This window comes from Taudactylus pleione, unplaced genomic scaffold (assembly GCF_031769625.1).
Source record: "Taudactylus pleione unplaced genomic scaffold, aTauple2 ptg000224l, whole genome shotgun sequence".
Taxonomy (NCBI): Eukaryota; Metazoa; Chordata; class Amphibia; order Anura; family Myobatrachidae; genus Taudactylus; species Taudactylus pleione.
The window spans coordinates 139,031-160,563 of NW_028284626.1; the positions used below are offsets into that span (position 1 = coordinate 139,031).

At 45.5% G+C, this 21,533-nt stretch overlaps 1 protein-coding gene across 1 annotated transcript in view; it reads right to left on the bottom strand.

The window, feature by feature from the left end:
- Positions 1-21,533, bottom strand: part of LOC148517284 (uncharacterized) — a 99,259-nt gene that overhangs the window by 65,743 nt on the left and 11,983 nt on the right. Inside the window, exons 5-10 of the mRNA XM_088478896.1 lie at positions 17,782-17,849; positions 16,235-16,426; positions 14,799-14,877; positions 13,674-13,771; positions 13,209-13,530; positions 10,835-11,800 (exon numbers count right to left, since the gene is read on the bottom strand). Coding sequence (XP_088335022.1) covers positions 10,835-11,800; positions 13,209-13,530; positions 13,674-13,771; positions 14,799-14,877; positions 16,235-16,426; positions 17,782-17,849 — 1,725 coding nt within the window. The remainder of the gene's footprint in view (positions 1-10,834; positions 11,801-13,208; positions 13,531-13,673; positions 13,772-14,798; positions 14,878-16,234; positions 16,427-17,781; positions 17,850-21,533) is intronic.

Here is a 21,533-nt window from a genome sequence, read left to right on the forward strand (position 1 = left end):
ACCATGCGCGCCCCCACTTTTCGCCCTATTCAATTCCAAACCAGACAAAAATGGCAAGCGACGAATCCAGAACAGGCGGAAAGTGCTGTCAGAAATGGGGAAATCAGCCTGAACCCCCCAAAAAGATGCTCTAACATTGGGGATCAATGTAGAAGTGTTCCAAAAGCCCTAATAAAACTATTTGGGGTACTGAGGTTGTTTAATATTCTTGTTATTAGCGTCCTTGTTAAAGTGGTGAAGAATAGCATTTAGCAGTATTTTTTGTGAAAATAAGTAGTCCTGTCAAATTTGGGGTACTTGAAAATGGGTGCTAGCATATTTTAATGTCTCTAAAGTGAAGTTTTCAAAAACTTCGCCAGTCCCCTCCACTAGCCGCCTCCCTGCAGCGGCAGATGAAAGCCGGAGCTCACTCCTAAGCTCCAACTTCCGGCTCCCGCAGAGAGCACTGTGGGAGGGATGTCATGACGTCTCTCCCATAGATCTATGGAGACGCAGTCGGACTGGACGGCAGCAGGCACAAGATTGGGGCTTAAGGTAAGTATTGTGTTTGTATTTTAATTGTATGTTTTTCAGAAGCGCCAGCACTGGGGGCACGAGTAAAGGGGGCATTACTACTGGGGGGATTACTACAGGGGGCATTACTACTGGAGTCACTACTATAGGGGGCATTACTACTGGGGGCACTACTATAGGGGGCATTACTACTGGGGACACTACTATTGGGAGCATTACCAATGGGTGCACTACTACTGGGGGCATCACTACTATAGGGGGCACTATTACTGGGTGAATTACTATAGGGGGCATTACTACAGGGGGCACTACTAATGGGGTCATTACCAATTGAGGCACTACTAGTGTGGGCATTCCCACTGCCGGTACTACTAATGGGGGCACTGCATGGGGGGCACCACTACTGTGGCCATTGTGGAAGGGGCACTACTACTGTGGGCCTTGTGTATAAGGGGCACTAATTTGGGCATTGTGTAAAATGGGCACCACTGTGTGTCATAACATGAATAAGGGACTACTGTGTGGCGTAATTTGAATTGGGGATAATGTATTGTAAAGGGAATTACTGTGTGTGGCACAATGTATTATACAGGCCATTACTGCGTGTAGCATGTATTATACAGGGCATTACTGCATGTGGCATAATGTGTTATAAGGCCATTACTATGTAAGGCATACTGTGTAAGGCGCTTTACTGCGCATGGCAATTATTCGCCATAAGGGGAGAGCTTGGGGGAAGCCCAGCACCTCCATAAGTGCTGGGCACACCCCACAGTGTGATGAATTGGAGGTCTTTCACAAGGACACGCCCCCTTTCCAGACGTGCACACAGAAGAACGCCATCTAAAAAAAGTTATTTCTTTATTTTGGGGCGAGGGAGGAGGGCGCAACTGGGAACTTTCGCCCTGAGCTCCACAATGTCTAGAACCGACCCTGGGTAGAATCCAGCTGTTTGCTGCTTTGGTGGATTTATGGTGACGCACGAACCACAAAGTATTTCATGGTGGTGGTTAGAAAATAAATTAAAAACTTAGGCCCTCATTCAGAGCCGTACGCTCTGAGCAGAGCGCACGCTCTGAATGAGGGCCGCCCTCCATAATTATGGAGCGTCCTCCTGGACGCTCGTATAGCTGTGGGTCACCACCCACAGCCTATACGAGCGTGCAGTTTGATGGCCGCGATGGTCTTGACCATCGCGACCATCGCCACTGCGAGCCGGAGCCTGCGGTTGAGTTTTTCAACCGCAAGGCCCGGAGTGATTTTGGCTCTATCAGAGCCAAAATCACTCCCACTGACATCACTAGTGATGTCAGTGGGCCGGCTTCTGACGGTAGGCGTTCCCTTGGGAACGCCCCCGTCAGGGAGGCATGCCCCCGGCACGCCCACCAAAGGGGGCGTGCTGTCAATCAACATCGACAGCACGCCCCCTTTGATCAGACACAACGAGCGAAGGAAAGTCCTTCGCTCGTCGCGTCTGGCGCACGCACGACGGAGCTCGTGCCGTCGTGCGCATGCGCAGTGCACAACATCGACCCACTTGCGAGCGGACAGCCGCTTGCGAGTGGGTCTGAATCAGGGCCTTAGTTTTTTTTCACTTTCTTGCAATTCAATGAAAAATGTTTTTGCCTATTTTGGGGAGATTATTTTTGGCCTGTTAAGGAGAATTAATGGTATTTTCTTGAAAAAAAAAACAAGGTACTAAATGTGTGGGCACTGCATAAATAATACAAAGCAGAGACAATTATTGTCACCACCACAAATCTACACTACAAGGGCCGGGAATAAAGTCCTCAGTGATCTGGCTGCTGTCTCCTAACAACACTACAAGATCTATCCAGCAGACCTTCATAGACTATGTGATATAATGTGTATAGTGCTGAAGAGCGGCGCTGCCAAGGTGGTCACTGGTGAGGGTACATAGACTATGTGATATAATGTGTATAGTGCTGAAGAGCGGCGCTGCCAAGGTGGTCACTGGTGAGGGTACATAGACTATGTGATATAATGTGTATAGTGCTGAAGAGCGGTGCTGCCAAGGTGGTCACTGGTGAGGGTACATAGACTATGTGATATAATGTGTATAGTGCTGAAGAGCGGTGCTGCCAAGGTGGTCACTGGTGAGGGTACATAGACTATGTGATATAATGTGTATAGTGCTGTAGCGGCGCTGCCAAGGTGGTCACTGGTGAGGGTACATAGACTATGTGATATAATGTGTATAGTGCTGAAGAGCGGCGCTGCCAAGGTGGTCACTGGTGAGGGTACATAGACTATGTGATGTATATTATGGTGTTACAGATAATAACTGTAACTGTTCATTCCTTATATATATTACTCATCCCGAGGTCATTATTCCCCATTTCTCTCCCATGGATGGATTATACTGATCAGCGTGTGCTCATCACAGATACATGTAATATATAAGAGGATCCAACAATGTGTAGTGTTTTATGCTGATCACAGTAAGCTCAGTCGTTCATTTGGGATATTGTACAGGCGACGTGTACCACCCCCCCAAGGTGCAAATTATATTGCATACCCCGACTCACTGTAATGCAGAAGATAGGCCACTTATAACAGCTTCCACTCATCTTAGGGGTACATACAATTACCCGCGGGACTTCACCCGCGAGTAATTGGGGCTCGAAAGTCCCGCGGCGTGGGGTCAAGCTATTCAATAAAATAGCTTTTTCCTTGCGCCGGTAAATGTGCCCTCGCTTGCGGGAACACACTGTTTCCGCGAGAAGAGCGGAAACAGTGTTTTTCTGACGCGCGAGGCCGAAAAGGGCGGCTTCGTGCAGCTGTTACCTCACACCTACATGAGGTGCGAGGTAAAGCATGACAGCGGGTAATTGACTCACCACCAGCGCAACAATTAGTCACGAGGTAAACCCCGCGGCTAATTGTATATACCCCTTAGAAGGCTTTCTGCAAGTGTTTGGAGGGTTTCTGTGGGAATTTGTGCCCATTCATTCTGTAGAGTATTTATGAGGTCAGACACTGGTGTTGGACGAGAACGCCTGGCTCACAATCTCCGATCCAATTCAACCCAAAGGTGCTCGATGGGGTTGAGGTTAGGGCTCAGTGTGAGACAGTCAAATTCTTCCACAGCAAACTTATCAAACCATGTCTTTATAGTCCTTGCTTTTTTTGCACTGGGGCACAGTCATGTTGGAATAGAAAGGGCCTTCCCCAAACCTCTCCATCCCCTCTAGCATTAAAAATGTTCACAAGGTTTATAACATCCCCTTATTGACCCAGTTGACGTCCTTAGCCACAGCTTGGATGTGTCACGAGGTCTCCGGGTTAGGCCACCTGGCGGCGTTTAAAATTATGTTGTTACCAAAACTGATGTACCTATTTCGTGCCATTCCCTATGCAATCCCCCCGTACATTACAACAGATGAGACGATTGATGTTTTCTTATGTGTGGAAACGTAAGCCCCCCAGAATGGCTTATAATCGTATGATTTGCTGAAAACTGCAGGGGAGGTCTTACACTTCCTGAACGTATTAGATATCATGAGGCTGCCCTACTCTCCCAATTATGTGACTGGTTTCTGCCCCGTCATTCTAAGTCCTGGGTGGATTTGGAACATGCTCTCGTTAAAGGTTTCCCCTCCCTGACCTTCTTTTACTTCCCAGTCAGCTCCATCCACACCCTCCTCTGTTCCCCGCAGCTGTCCTCAACGTCCTAAGAGTTTGGGATCTTAAGCACAAGACCCATTTTGTGTTTACCCTCTCACAAGGAATGTTTCTCTCCAAGCGTTATGCGGATGGGGCAGAGATCTATCTATCTCCTATTGGATGCGCCTAGGTATCTGGTCTCTGACAGATTTCCTTTCCCCGTCTTCCATCTTTTGTCTGGCCTTTGTGTTAAATCGAATGTAAGTTCCTCAGCCTGGTTCTATTACTATAAAGCCAGTGTTTAAGTTGAAGGTATGTATACTGATCCCAATGTGTTTCAATCACCCCCAGTTCTAGGCAGGTTGATTAGACCTTCTTCCCGTGGTGCCATATCTTACTAGTATTGTTTATTGCCCCCCCCCCCAGTTCTAATGGATAAGTCCCTAGGTCAGCTTAAATGGGAGACTGATCTCCAACGTACTTTCACCCATAAACAGTGGGAATCCATTCACCTTTCTTCCTTCTCCCTCTCTAAATGCACCAATCATACTGAAATGCATGTCAAGCTCTTAAATAGATTGTACTTCACTCCCTCTAAACTCCATAAGATATGGCCTGCGACTTCAACATTTTGGTGGCGTCTCTGCAATTCTGACGGTTCTATATTCCATGTTTTTGGGAATGTCCTGTTTTACGCCCTTTATGAATGGAAGTGTTTACCCTTATATATGATGTATTAGGCCTCACCTTAACCCCAGACCCCTCCAAAGCCCTTCTACATTGGTATCTCTCCACTGTTCCTAAATCTGCCCACTGTGTCCTTGGTCACATTATAGTAGTGCCAGGGCCACCATAGCCCAGCATTGGAATTCCCCTTGCCTTCCTCCATTTGCAAAAGTTATTTCTAATGGTGCGTACACACGGATCGATTTTTTGGACGACTTAACGATAATGATGTCGTTCAGTCATCCAAAACATTGTCCAGTTTCAGCCCCAAAACGATGAGTGATAAATACCAATGCGCACTCCCGTTTGTATTTGGTACTTCCCTATCATCGCTCAAACCTCCTGTCCAACCTGACAATATTGTCAGGTTGAACATGTTCGGGGATGAGGGAGGGAACCCGGCACTGAACAAAATCGTTCTTGATTTCATTCAGTGTTTGTGCTCAGTGTCGTTAACAACACTGAGCACACCCCTGCCGGGGACACACAGGACGATTTTGTTCGGGGATAAAATCGTCCTGTGTGTACGCACCTTAAGACTCAATTTAATATTGAAATGAAGACTATAGAGATTCCTTATTTTTCAACCCCTTCTTTTCCCATTATGAAGTGGCTTCCATGGCACATATATATTACAGAGGGTATGGGTGACCCCCCTGCACATGCTGCTCCTCATATTTGTTTGCTGATGACCTTAGATTACCTGTGTCCCCTATCCCCCCTTTATGCTTTTTTTTCCCCCTGTTGTCCCCTATTTTTTCTGTACCCCTACAATTTATTTTTGCATATTTTCAATCAAAATGTAATAATGAAAAAAAAATGGGACACATTGTATTTACAAATACAACTTTATTGATAAAATATTTGAGAGTGTGTAATGTATTTTACTTCAAGTTTTCTATTTCACAATTTTCCTTTTCCTTCTATTTTTATTTAGCTATTTTTAAAACTTGATTCCACATTTTAGAATGAAACTTTAAAAGTTATAATTTATTATAATTTTCTGTGCGTGCACCATAGCTGACAAAGCTTTCTTTTCCTCATTGTTTCATTAATCATTTGTGTCTATGGTTGCGCCCCCCATTCAGGAGAAATAATATTTTTGTTAAATCTGGGGGTTTGTCATTCGTAAGATAAAATATCCTGTGTGACTGATTTACATTCAATTTTCTCACCTATATTGATTCACCTCCCTATGATCCACCTCCTTACGTCAAATTACATAGAGGTGTTTAGAAAATTATTTTCAAGTTTCTATTGAATCTACACATTACATAAACATCATGGTTACTATCATTTGAAATTATAAAAAACAGATACAGCATCCACAGCAGTAAACGTAATTATACAGAGTAAAAAATAAAAATAAATTAAATGATAATAAACCTGAACACATTTATTAAAAAAAAATAAAAATCTCATTTTCCTTCCCAGGACTAGAACTTTTCACCTTGTGCTTCCTAAACCTTTTCTCTATCACTGCTCTCTCTCCACCTGCTAGTGATGGAGCTGGGCTCATATTACACCTATTTCTATTATGTTCATGTATGCTATTTTCCCCTCATCAAAGCCACTTCCATATATCTTGCTCATCAAGTGTATTCCAATTTATTTTTCAATCATTATACTTTTCATATTTATATACTTTTATACAATATAGTCCCATTTTATCCCATGTTATTAAATCCACATATTACACGTTATCAGTGGGCGCTTAAATTCACTAGTATACAAACAAAATTAAAGAGTAAATATGAGAAAAGGTTTATAATTAAGAATAGATTAACTAGTCGTTAGCCATGTATATAATTGCAACATGTGAATATAATATATAAGGATTTATATTGTATTGAACAACAAAAAACATATTAGTTCCCCCCCATGTTTTTACTTGGCCTCAAACCTATTACCTCTTCTGTAGTAGACATAAGATTTAACCACTGCTCTACACTCCATAAACACCATGAAATACATGTATCTTCTTTACCTAGTAAAGGAAATATACCACTAGTTACACCACTCTAACCGCAATGTGTCTTAGTGGTGCATCTATTAATGCTGATCAGACCTAAATACAGAGAGAATTACATGTCTTATCCTGCACATTCCATCATTGTAGGCTGGTCTCCTCCATCAGTTATTCATGTCATCCTGGTATTGTTACCTACACATGTGGGGGATATGGGTAACAGACTCCACACACGTCATGTAACCCCTATTTGTACAGAAAGAGTTGCAGTTATGGCCCCATATACGGGTTCAGCTGACCAGGCTGACTACACCAACATCTAAGCACAGGACTCAATCTTTACCTGGGGTGGCCAACTAGTCGGAGGCAAAGAGCCAAAAAATATATGTAGTCAACCGAAAGAGCTGAGAGCATGCGCGCGTGTCCTAGCTGTCACAAGCACTGATCGCGGTGAGTGACAAAATATGTGGGTCCCAGGGACCCTCCACTTTAAATAAATGGGGTCCTTCCTGACAGTTTCTGGGTCCCATCATAATTTATGCTTTAGAGCTCCCTATATATCTCTCAAATCTCCCCTAACCTCTTACAAATGATGCCACACAGCCATGCCCGGCCTTTACACATTATGCTGCACATTAATGCCCTTTAGTCCCCCTATGCATTGCTCCCAGTAGATGACCCCCTATGCATTGCCACTAGCAGCAGTAGTCTGCCTATGCATTACCCCTAGTAGTCATCACCCCTATGCATTACCCCTAGTAGTCATTCCCCCCTATGAATTGCCCCCAGCAGTCATCCCCCCCTCTGCAGTGCTCCCGTAGCAATCCCCCCCTCTAGTGTGCCCCCAATAGTAATCTCCCCTCTGCAGTGCCCCCAGTAGTAATCCTCCCTCTGCAGTGCTCCTGTAGTCATCCCCCCCTCTGCAGTGCCCCCAGTAGTCATCCCCCCCCTCTGCAGTGCCCCCAGTAGTCACCCCCCCTCTGCAGTGCCCCCAGTAGTCATCCCCCCCTCTGCAATGTCCAGTAGTCATCCCCCCCTGCAGTGCTCCCAGTAGTAATCCCCGCTCTGCAGTGCCCCCAATAGTTGACCCCTATGCATTGTCCCACCTTTTTGACCTTTAGTGACCTGGGCACTCACCTATTTGTGGGGCAAATACCTTCATTTGGGCCTAATGCCCCCTATGTAGCCTGGGCCTTGTGCCCACCTATATACCAACAGGCCTATTGCCTGAATTTATGCCACAGGCCTAGTGCCCGACAACCCTGGTGGTCTAGGGAGGGGTAAATAATGGTGGCTCATGGCCGCCTACTCGCATGGTGGAAGAGGCTGTGGGGGGGATCTTCGATAGCTCTTTTTCTTCCCACCCCCCCAGTCCTCTTCGGTCCTCAACTTCATACTTCTGCCGCTGGCCCGTCCTGGCCAGTGGTGCTGCCTCTTCCTTTCTTCCCTCTTGATCACGCTGTCTTCTGGCCTCTTGTGCGGCCGCCGGAACTGTTGCTGCGCTGCTCTTCGGGAGGTCTTCTCTCCTCCCCTCCGCCGTCGGTACTGAAGTTTCCCACTCAGCCGCGTCTAATTGAAGATGCTGCGAGTGGGCGGGGCTATGACGCGGCGAGCTGCAATTGGCTCATCGTGTCTGCCTCCTATTGGCTGCTGGACCGCGAGCCGTGTTAGGCTTGCAGTCAGTGCCAAACAACAGCTGCCGACCGACGCTACTTGGCTTCCGGGCAGTGAGCTCCGCTTAGCTTGCGCCCGGAGCCAAGCTACTCCCGCCGATGCTGGTGGAAGGGACCAGACGATCCCTTCACCAGGTACCCGCCGGGTTGGCTTACCCAGCGCTGGGAACAAACACACTGTCCCAGCGCCAGGCACGGATGCTGTGCCAATGCTGGGATCAGACACTTGATCCCAGCACGGCTTTACACAGCAGCAGCCTGAGAGTCTATCTGACCCTAATTTGGCTGCTCTAACAGACAGCGTTGTGTCTGTTACTGCAGGGGGACGCGCTGTGCTGCAGCCAGCTGTCAGGTATTGGCCACAGCATAGCGCGTCCCCGGGGACCCAGTAACTTTAAAAAAGTGGGTCCCCAGTGCCCGATATGGGGTAAAATACGCGCTACAGCGCGTATTTGTGAACACTGCACAAGGCCATGAGCAATTTGTGTGTGCACGCCTTTGGTATGACATTTGCAGGAGCATGACCTTGTGTCACACCCCCGATTTTAGTCACGCTGGGGGCGAGCCCAGGACATAGAAAATACACATTTTACATAATCTTCCCAATATACATTTTTCACTGTTCAAGTGAAAGAAAAAGCCAGAGCAATATAGAAAACATTGAAATAGCCACGTTCACATAAAATGCCCAGAGACCAGCCAGATCTACATAAAATACATATTGAAATCCAGAACCACATAAAATACATTGGGAATGCCAGTGCCCATTATGCTGTGCCCCCTGTAGTTGTGTCCCATATGCAGTGCCCCCCTGTAGCTGTGCACATTATGCAATGCCCCCAGTAGTTGTGGCCATTAAGCAATGCCCCCTGTAGCTGCGCCCATTATGCAATGCCCCCTGTAGTTGTGCCCCTTAAGCAATGCCCCCTGTAGTTGTGTCCCTTCTGAAATACCCCCTGTAGCTGTGCCCATTATGCAATGCCCCCATTAGTTGTGGCCCTTATGCAATGCCCCCAGTAGCTGTGCCCATTAAGCAATTGCCCCAGTAGTTGTGGCCTTTAAGCAATGCCCCTGTAGCTGTGCCCATTATGCAATGCCCTCTGTAGTTGTGTCCCTTCTGCATTGTCCCTTGTAGCTGTGCCCATTAAGCAATGCCTCCTCTAGCTGTGCCCCTCCTGCAATATCCCTGTAGTCGTGTCCCCTAAGGAAGTGCCCTCAGCACTAGCGCTCCCCCTCCCAGCCCACACCCCTATGAGGAAACGTACCTTCATGCTGGCACCGCTCCACGCCATCAGGGCTCCTGAGTCCCGCCGTCGCTGCTGCTTCTGCCGCCTGCTGGATCTAACTGGATCCAGCAGACATGCGGGCTCCTCACATTGCGAGTGACATCAGGACGCCACCCATGCATTGCATTACTGGGAACGCTGGCCTCTGAAGCGATCAGAGGCTTCTTTAGTCTCTGATGGCTTCAGAGACCAGCATTCTCAGTAATAATGGGGGTCTGCTGAGCCGCATTAGAAGCTCAAAAGAGCCTCATGCGGCTCGAGAGCCATGGGTTGGCCACCCCTGATCTATAGTATCACTGAGCCCTTGTGGGAACAAGGTTTGTAATGTAAACACCCATAATGCCTCTTTAGCACATAAGTTCCTGAGCCTGTCTACGCCCCTGCTTGTCCTCCACACATGCTGCACCCCTACATGTGACAGGTCTTCAGGAGCACAGCTGTGATTGGTAGCAAAGTGCTGCGACACACTGTGCGGCTGGTGACCCTTTACCATGTTCATCTGTGTTCCCTGAATCTAGCTTTCAGGGAGTGAATGGTACATCCAGTGTACTGTATGCCACAAAGGCTTTTATTATATTATTATATACATTAATGTACACAGCTTTTACAGTAGTTAGTATCGATGCAGTACCTAATATACATTAGTTGCATCAATCGGCCATAGTGTAAATAATCAGCAGCTATTTAATATCCAAAGCATATAAATGTGATATAGGTGAATAAAATGGTGAGAGCATAGACCACACTGCGATCAGTCACCAGGAGCGTCTGCAGGTCACATATACAGAGCTGATAACACTGTAACTGTATATGATGGTAGCACAATAAACACCAATTGGTAGGAACTATTGGGGTCCCATGAGGATGTAGGAACTCCAACTAAGATGAGTCTCCCCAGATTAGTATTTATTGTGCTCATTATTCAGATGCTATTCATTGTGTTTTCCCTCTACACACCTGGATTGTGCTCTGTGCAGCACTTTGGGTCCATGAATATCAGCTCATTGAAATTGTATTTCTCCTGTGTCTAGTTCTCTGATGTCTATGAAGATCTGATTTCTGATTAAAACATTTCCAACACTCAGAGCATGGAAATGGTTTCTCCCCTGTGTGACGTCTCTGATGTTTAACAAGATCTGATTTCTGTGCAAAACACTTCCCACACTCAGAACATGGAAATGGTTTCTCACCTGTGTGACTTCTCTGATGACTATCAAGACCTGATTTCTGTGCAAAACATTTCCCACACTCAGAACATGGAAATAGTTTCTCCCCTGTGTGACTTCTCTGATGTATAACAAGAGCTGCTTTATATGAAAAACATTTCCCACATTCAGAGCAAGTAAACGGCTTCTCACCAGTGTGTGTAATCTGATGTCTAACACAAAGAGATTTCTGGGTAAAGCATTTCCCACACACAGAGCATAGAAATGGCTTCTCACCTGTGTGAGTTCTCTGATGTGTAACAAAATCAGATTTTACTGTAAAACCTTTCCCACACTCAGAGCATGGAAATTGCTTCTCACCTGTGTGAGTTCTCTGATGTGTAACAAGATGTGATATCAGTGTAAAACATTTTCCACACTCAGAACATAGAAATGGCTTCTCACCTGTGTGACATCTTTGATGTGCAACAAGATCAGATTTCTGTGTAAAACATTTTCCACACTCAGAGCATGGAAATGGCTTCTTAAATGTGTAAGTTTTCTGATGTCTAACAGAAACTGACCGACATATAGAACTTTTACCAGATTTAGAACAAGATAATATTCTATTACCTATATGAGCTGTACTGTGTGTAGCAAGTTCTGAATTATCAGGAGGAGAACGTTCCTCATGATTAGAGGGACCAAATGACATATCTGCACTGTGAAGTGCTGGATGTATATTTAGGGTAATTGGAGTTTCTCTTGAGGAATCCTGTCGGATGTTCTTATCTTCTATTTTAAAATCTGGTGACACGATGAGATCTCTCTGCGAGGTATTCCTGCTTGTTTGTCCATCTTCTGGAAACAAATGTATAAGAATAAACAATTTACATTGAGAGCAAATGTTCTTGGATATCACAGTGCTTTCTTAAGCTTAACATGTCTAACACTGAGCAGATTGTGTTCCCACCAACTGGCGTCCCCTCACCTCCTTCGACAACCTCACCATCTCTTCTATCCCACAAGTCTGCTGTCTTGGAGATATCCTTAACTCTGCCCTCTGCTTCCATACCCACATTCAGTTCTTCTCCCAGTCTTCCACTTCTACCTTCAAAATATCTACAGGATCAGACCCTTTCTTACCCTAGAGGTAACCAAGACCCTTATCCACTCACTGTTCATCTCTACAAAGGGCTACTTCAGCCACCTCCTATGTGGCCTCCCCAACACCCATCTCTCTCCACTGCAATCTGTCCTCAATGCTGCGGCCCAGCTCATCTCCAAACTACAGCTTCTGCCTCCCCTCTACTACAGGTCCTACACTGGCTCCCCATCCCCTTCAGAATACTTTCAAGCTCCTTACAATCACCTATAAAGCCACCATATGTCTCCGCCCTTCATTTCTTTATAAATCCCTCCCTCCACACTCTCATCACCTACAGTACTTTACTCTGCCAATGCCTGGCGTCTCGCCACCCAACTCATTATATCCTCCTACTCCTGCCTCCAAGACTTTGCCTGTGCTGCTCCTCACCTCTGGAACTCTTACTCTATCAGACTCACCACCTCTCTCCAAAGCGTCACACAGATAGTACTATTATAGTTTGAATCAATCATTTTAGACAAGCATTGGTGGAAGGACTGTGCAATAATAAGTGTGTGCTTATAGCTTGTGTGTGTATACATGGAGTTTGTTGTGATGTGGGAGTATATGGTTTTAGAGTGCAGGGAGGAGACTGGTCAGATCTCTGGGCTGGTAACACACAGTGATATGATTTGAAAGGGGGAGAGCAGGGGTATAATAGGGGCTGATGGCTCCTGATGTTTGAGATACACCAGAGAGTGTGGGGAGGAGACTAGTCAGATCTCTGGGCTGGTAACACACAGTGACATGATGTGAGGGGGAGAGCAGGAGTATAATAGGGGCTGATGGCTCCTGATGTATGAGATACACCAGAGAGTGTGGGGAGGAGACTGGCCAGATCACTGGGCAGTTAACACACAGTGACATGATGTGAGGGGGAGAGCAGGAGTATAATAGGGGCTGATGGCTCCTGATGTATGAGATACACCAGAGATTGGGGGGAGGAGACTGGCCAGATTACTGGGCTGGTAACACACAGTGATATGATGTGAGGGGGGAGAGCATGAGACTAATAGGGGTTGATGGCAGCTGACTCCCCCAGTTTGCAGATACAATTCCCTCATAAGCTTGTACATTGATGTGGTGACTGAGTAAGGAGAATATGTGATGTTTTTAACTCACCTGTGCTGATGTCTGTAGGGATTTGTTCCTCCTTACACTGCTTATCACTCCTCATATACGTCTCTTCTTCTCCCTCTGTATCTTCTGCCTTCATATCAGTCACATACGTCTCTTCTTCTCCCACTATATCTTCTGCCATATTATCAGTCACATACAGGTCTTCTCCCTCTATATCTGCCTTATTATCAGTCACATACGTCTCTTCTTCTCCCTCTATATCTGCCTTATTATCAGTCACATACGTCTCTTCTTCTCCCTCTATATCTGCCTTATTATCAGTCACATAAGTCTCTTCTGCCTTAATATCAGCAAGATCTTCACTCTAAATGATCCATATAACAATAATGTCTGATTTAATTGAGACTAAACAGTATAATATCAGTGTATAAGACACACACAGCTTCTCTGCAGATCATATAGTGACAGTCACTTTGGTATATTGGTGAGACCCTAAATCCCACCTACCTGATGCTCCTGTGGGATCCTGTGATTCTCCTCTGTACAATCCTGTGAATACAGAGGACGGGGACATCTCTCTGGGGTATTTCTGTTACTGGGTCCATCTGTAGGAGACACACAGTGACTGAGTACATTGTATATATAGATGTGCCCTTACACATCTTTGCTGCAGTCGAGACAAAAATCCCCTTACGGAGCGCCAAGTCCCATGAGACACTGCTAGTGCCATGTGAGTTTTTTGCAACTTTTTTTGCTGAAAATGCATCTAACTCACAATGCGATGTAAAAAGCAGATTAATTGACATGCAACACTTGTATATCTGTGTGCGACTGAGTCTTTGAATCTGTATACGAAGTGCTACAATGTGGTGGCCGCAGCTTTTTTCATTCCAAGTTCAGCTGTGCTTCATATACAGACATAGATGGAAACAGATATACAAGTGTCACATATCACATTAATCAGCACAGTCTGCTGGTGTGTCCTAGTAGCACAGGACCTGGTGGCTCACTCACGCCAGGCAAGTCACACTGGGCCTGATTCAGACCCGCTCGCGAAAGCTATGCGCTCGCAAGCGGGTCGATGTTGGCCCAGTTGTTCCCATGGGAACGCCTACCGTCTAGGGCCGGCCACACTGACATCACAAGTGATGTCAGTGGGAGTGCTTTTGGCTCTGTCAGAGCCAAAAGCACTCTTGGGCTTGCGGCAACGAGACCATACCACAAGGGTCTCGTCGCAAGCCCGATGGTCTTGACCATCGAGACCATCTTCCTGGCCGCTCGCTATAGCTGTGGGTGGTCACCCACAGCTATGTGAGCGACCAGGAGGCCGCTCTAAAATAAAAGGAAGGACGGCCCTGATTCAGAGCGAGCGCTCTGTCAGAGTGTCCGGCTCTGAATCAGGGCCACTGTGTGCTGTTATTTAGGTTAGATTTGAGGACACATCTGTATGAAAGATGCCCAACTTTAGCAGAGTTGCATGGGACCAGAGTGAGCTGCCAGGCAAGCCACGCTGTGGCGTATTGAGGACAGATGTAAGACGACACATGTATAAGTGATTATCAGGTGATGTGTATATATAGGGGGCCCCCATACCTGCTCTCCCCTGTACAATAAATGCCAGTCTCCTCTTACCCAGTAATGTGAGGGGCTGGTGATTCTCCATCATCACGTCCTTGTACAGACCCCTGTGTTCCTCTATATACTCCACCTCCTGCATGGAGACATAGACAGTGACATCCTGACACCTTATAAGAACCTGACACACACAATGATACAGTCATCACCCAGACACATCCCCTGGTGTTACTGTATAATGTCCCATTCCCAGCAGTCACCTCTCCAGTCATCACCCAGACACATCCCCTGGTGTTACTGTACAATGTCCCATACCCAGCAGTCACCTCTCCAGTCGTCACCCAGACACATCCCCTGGTGTTACTGTATAATGTCCCATTCCCAGCAGTCACCTCTCCAGTCATCACCCAGACACAACCCCTGGTGTTACTGTATAATGTCCCATTCCCAGCAGTCACCTCTCCGGTCATCACCCAGACACATCCCCTGGTGTTACTGTATAATGTCACATTCCCAGCAGTTACCTCTCCAGTCATCACCCAGACACTTCCCCTGGTGTTACTGTGTAATGTCCCATTCCCAGCAGTCATCTCTCCAGTCATCACCCAGACACATCCCCTGGTGTTACTGTATAATGTCCCATTCCCAGCAGTCCCCTCTCCAGTCATCACCCAGACACATCCCCTGGTGTTACTGTATAATGTCACATTCCCAGCAGTTATCTCTCCAGTCATCACCCAGACACTTCCCCTGGTGTTACTGTGTAATGTCCCATTCCCAGCAGTCATCTCTCCAGTCATCACCCAGACACATCCCCTGGTGTTACTGTATAATGTCCCATTCCCAGCAGTCACCTCTCCAGTCATCACCCAGACACATCCACTGGTGTTACTGTATAATGTCCCATTCCCAGCAGTCACCTCTCCAGTCATCACCCAGACACATCCCCTGGTGTTACTGTATAATGTCCTATTCCCAGCAGTCACCTCTCCAGTCATCACCCAGACACATCCCCTGGTGTTACTGTATAATGTCTGTGGCTGGAGGCAGGCCACACGGGGTTAATGGCTGCCACAGCAGTGAAGGGGTTAACCCCCGTGCTGTGCCGTCATTTTCAAAAGGACAGCGTAAAAGCACACTGCACATGGTTTATAATAAACTGCCAAGCTACCGTGCAGACCTGGTCCATTGCGAGGGATCAGGTGGGAACAGCTGACACCAAACAGGAGGTGTGTCCGCAGTTAGTCAAACGCATACGCAGCAGAAGCGGTTCCAGGTTCCGAGGCAGGAGCCTGACTGTACGTAAAAAGCGGTTCCAAACGCCGATGGTAGAGTTTGGTGGTGGCAGCATCGTTAAACGCCCACGGCGCAGTGGGCGGAGTTAGTGACAGGCGGTCACTGACGGTGAGTGGGAGTCCAAAAGCGCTAACCCGTGACCAGTGACAGCCTAGGCGAAAGGCATCCGATCACAACGTCCCTTTCCCAGCAGTCACCTCTCCAGTCAGCAGCTGAATGATCTTGTTGGTGAGTTCCAGGATCTTCTGGTCATTGTCTCTCTCTAGTAACAGTGAGTGACGTTGAGGCACCATGATGGGGCTCTGGGTCCTGCTCAGTCCTCCTGACATACGGAGATGGCTGCTGGGTATCTCACACTCACCGGATGTCTTCTTCACTACTGTGTAATCCTGTGTATTGGGAAAATATCAATGAGAAGGTCAATTAAACTCCACCTAAATGAGACGGTTTATTCAGGTGATCAAATTGCATAGTATTCAAGTAGACTATTTTACAAAAAAAACATGTTATAACAATCTCCGATATATATGAAAATGTGGAGTATATAGTATCTCTTGCAGCCCCAAAAACTTTTTTGTAAGTGACAGAGAAAGAACAACATACTGATAACAATGTAATACATACCAACTCCAGTGAGAACTGTGGGATTAATACTATATCCGAGAACGACTCCCTGCTGCTCGGATATTACTATAGATATAAGTGATGTCACAGTGACACTCCCAGAACCTTTCACCTCCCCAGTCATGTTCCTGTATTATTACTATAGATATAAGTGATGTCACTGTGATACTCCCAGATCCCCTCACCTCCCCAGTCATGTCCCTGTAATATTACTATAGATATAAGTGATGTCACTGTGACACTCCCAGATCCCCTCACCTCTCCAGTCATGTCCCTGTATTATTACTATAGATATAAGTGATGTCACTGTGACACTCCCAGATTCCCTCACCCCCCAGTCATGTCCCTGTATTATTACTATAGATATAAGTGATGTCACTGTGACACTCCCAGAACCTTTCACCTCCCCAGTCATGTCACTGTATTATTGCTATAGATATAAGTGATGTCACTGTGACACTCCCAGATCCCCTCACCTCCCCAGTCATTGTTCCTGTATTATTACTATAGATATAAGTGGTCACTGTGACATTTCCAGATCCCCATTCATGTCCCTGTATTATTACTATAGATATAAGTGATGTCACTGTGACACTCCCAGATCCCCTCACCTCCCCAGTCATGTCCCTGTATTATTACTATAGATATGAGTGATATCACTGTGACACTCCCAGATCCCCTCACCTCCCCAGTCATGTCCCTGTATTATTACTATAGATATAAGTGATGTCACTGTGACACTCCCAGATCCCCTCACCTCCCCAGTCATGTCCCTGTATTATTACTATAGATATAAGTGATGTCACTGTGACACTCCCAGACCCTCTCACTTCCCCAGTTATGTCCCTGTATTATTACTATAGATAGAAGTGATGTCACAGTGACACTCCCAGATCCCCTCACCTCCCCAGTCATGTCCCTGTATTATTACTATAGATGAGTGATATCACTGTGACACTCCCAGATCCCCTCACCTCCCCAGTCATGTCCCTGTATTATTACTATAGATATAAGTGAAGTCACTCTGACACTCCCAGATCCCCTCACCTCCCCAGTCATGTCCCTGTATTATTACTATAGATATAAGTGAAGTCACTCTGACATGCTCAGATTCGCTCACCTCCCCAGTCAGCAGGTAGATGATCTCCAGGGTGAGATTTAGTATCCTCTCAGTCATGTGACTCATCACTGCACAGAAATATAGGAATAAATATAATTATTAGAAGCTATGTATGTTGTGTGCACATATTACACAGTGCTTTACAGGGAATATTTAATCACATCTGTCCCTTCCCCATGGGAGTTTACAATCTACATTTCCTACCACATGGACAGCCCATACACACACACACCAGGGGTATTTATGAAAGAAGCCAACTAACCTACCAGTGTGGCTTTGGAGAATGGGAAGAAACCAGAGCACCTGGAAGAAATCAATTCAAACACGGAAACACTACAGAATCCACACATACAAGACCTTGGTTGGGAATTGAATTCACGACCACAGAGCAGAGTAGAAATGCTGTCCGCTACGCTATCATGTTGCCTATATAAATGTAAGAGTACACTGAGTGACCACTAAGTCCCCTCATTCCCAGAGCCATAGAGTCTAGGTCAGTGTTTCTCAGAAGTTCCTCTGCCCCAGCTTCATAGGGCTGCTCACTGACCACCACACGGCATTGCTGGAGGTCACACCAATGGTCCTCTCATGGCCAATAATCTTAATGCAGGGAAGCCACCTCGGTCCCGGAAGACCTACTATTTAATCTTTCATTTGTCCCTACTGTACCCTTCAATGAGTTTCAATGGGACATAGAGAAAAATACCCTACAGAGAAAACTTAAACTCAAAGAATTTTTTAAAGATTGTGATGGAAAACAAGGATCAAATTCCTTCTAAATTGAAAGCTGTGGGCCCCCGCTGCTCTTTTGAACCCCAATCAAACTCCAGCATCAAAACATACGTCAGAATCTTGGACCATGAGTTAGCGAGCACTGAAATCAAAAAAGTTCCGATTCACCCTAACCTCTCTGTCTTGGAACGCCAAGCACTGTTTGCATTGTAAAACAAAAAAATCTTATAATCCGCCCTGTGGACAAGGGCGGTGCTATAGTGCTGTAGGACCTTACTGATTATCGATTAGAAGCTGAACGCCAACTTTCTGATAGAGATGTGTATTCTAAGCTTCCTGATGACCCTAGAGCATCATGCAAGAAAAAAATAATGACTATTCTTCAACAGGCTATGGACTTGCAATTGATCACAGCAAAACTTATAGAGTCATTAATTCCAGCTTTTCCAATAGTAACCCCTGTTTTAATGGATCCCTAAGATCCACAAAGGCATTGATCCTCCGCCCGGATGCCCCATAGTCTCGGCTAGGGGCTCGCTATTACAGCCCTGTGCAATTATTTGGATCATTTATTGCAGCCCCTTATTCAGAACGAACCTTCGTTCTTACTTGATACCACCAGCTTGCTGGAGAGAATTAAATCTATTGCTTGTGTACCGAAAACTTGTTGGCTTAAAGGAATTGCTGTAGTCTCTTTATATAATTAGATTCCTCATGATTTCAGTTTGGTATTTGTAAAAAAATTACTGGAATTGCTACTAACAACTTCTTTATCTATGATAAAAGCTTTTTCCTACAGACAAAGGGCTGCGCTATGGGTTCTAGCGCAGCCCCGGTCTATGCGAATATCGTAATGTTTGAAGTATAGCGATACACAGGTTGTTGAAAAGATATTTTCTTACTCTTGTTTCATTGATGATCTGCTCCTTTTTTGGAGTGGGGAAGGACATGAGTTCCAGCTATTCATGGAAAAACATAATAAAATCAATTAACCTATTAACATGAGTAGGCATGAAATAAATTTTCTAGATGTAAAAATAATTATTGATAACAACTCTATAATTACAACATTATACACAAAACCCACAGATAGAAATTTGCTGCTACAAGCGCAAAGCTGCCACCCCAGAAGTCTGATCCGGGGGCTCCCCTACTCACAAATGATTGGGGTGAGGCGTATCAATAGTGATCCTTTGAGAGCCAGCACTCAACTAAATGAGCTTATTGAAAGCTTTTATGCCAGAGGCTACTCATGAAAAGCCTTAGAGCAAACTAAAGAAAAAGTTATGGCGCTTAATAAGAGATCAACTTTTATCTAGGAAAGAGAAGAAAAATTCTTCTATTCCAAAATTTCCTTGGGTCAACAGGTTTAACACAGCGTCCCAAGTGATTAACCAAGTTTCTAAGAAACATTGGCCTATCATCGAATCAGACAGCAATTAACATCTTACTGGTGGCCAGCTTATTCCAAGTTATTCACAAGGATGCAATTTGCGTGACCTCTTGGTAAAGACCGATATTTCTAAGTTGAATGAAAATACCTCAACTAGGTTCTTTACACATGCAAAAGTGGGTTGCATTAAATGCTCGTGTATCACATGTCAATATCATTGTAGGTGATTCGTTTTTGCATCCAGATCTCCATCAAGTACTTATTGAGCTGCAATACAAGTTATGTGGTTTATCGATTCATCTGCCCATGCGGCCTCACCTACATTGGTAAGACCGAAAGGAAATTTAAGGAGCGTATGGCGGGGCACCGTTCCGCCATACGTCAAGCCCTAGAATCAGGCACTAGTGAACAGCCGGTAGCTCGGCACTTTGCCATGTTTAAACATCCCTTGGCCAGCATACGCTACCATATGATTGACCATGTTCCCCCCCATTTGCGAGGAGTTGATCGAGCTTCAAATTTATTACAGTGTGAAGCACGTTGGATATCCCGTTTGGATGTGGTCCATCCTAGGGGCCTAAATTAAAGTATTTCATATGCTAGTGTTTTGTAACTTTAATCTGTCCTCATGGAGCCTTAGGTACAAAGGCACTATAAATTCATTTAGTAGCCCAACTGTGAGTTCTCCAATATCGCACTGATGTATTCAGCTTTTGTGACTTTGTGCGTATAATGGTAACATAAAGTTTATGTATTAGCTTCTCTGTGGGCTGTTTTCTTGATATTGGTCCAAGATGTCAGCTGTTAGGGGTCTCTTTAGCTTGTAGCGACTACAGTTACCATTACTTAGCCCCCAGCTGAGAGCCATGTGATTGGTGCAATAGGCAGTCATGTATGTGTATTGTGTTTCTTTATATGTCTTTTTATATGTACTCATTTTTGACCATTAGGAGTTACTTTAGTAACTATGGTGATGGTGTCACAGGTATGAGCGTCCTTTCTCACTGACAGCGTGATGACGTCATCCAACAGCGCCGCCGGGTGGGTACGCAGTCCCAGAGGCGAAGGGAACGGCTTCACGTGTGATGAGATGCCTGTATATAAGGTATGTTTGTGTACAGCTTTGTTATCTTGAAAAGTCTTTATTGAACTAAAACGTTGATATACCCCACCGCCTCTTCTCAGCTGTTGTTGTATGCTGTGAGTGCCGCACCTTCCGTTCTCTCTCTATACACACACACAGCACTGTGCCATGATGTATTTGTCTGACCACAAATGATACAGAAAATCACTATATACATCTCCCATCACACAGCTGGTCAGTGCTGAGGGGTTATTGGCCCTGGTTAGACCAGGCTTTATATCCTCTTTCTGTTACGTTATGTGTATTTCCTGACTTATTGCGCTATACGGATAACACCTCGGTCATTTCTTACTGACACTATTACAGGTTACACTTTATTATTAGTTGCTGTTAACTGTATAATGATAATGAAACACCAGAGCCTGCTCCACCTTGATAACGCCGGAATATATGACCGTACATATTCCTTCAGCAATTCACGAATATATGCATGCTTATGTCTTTCATTATTTTCATTGCAATTAAGAGTACATAGACATGACT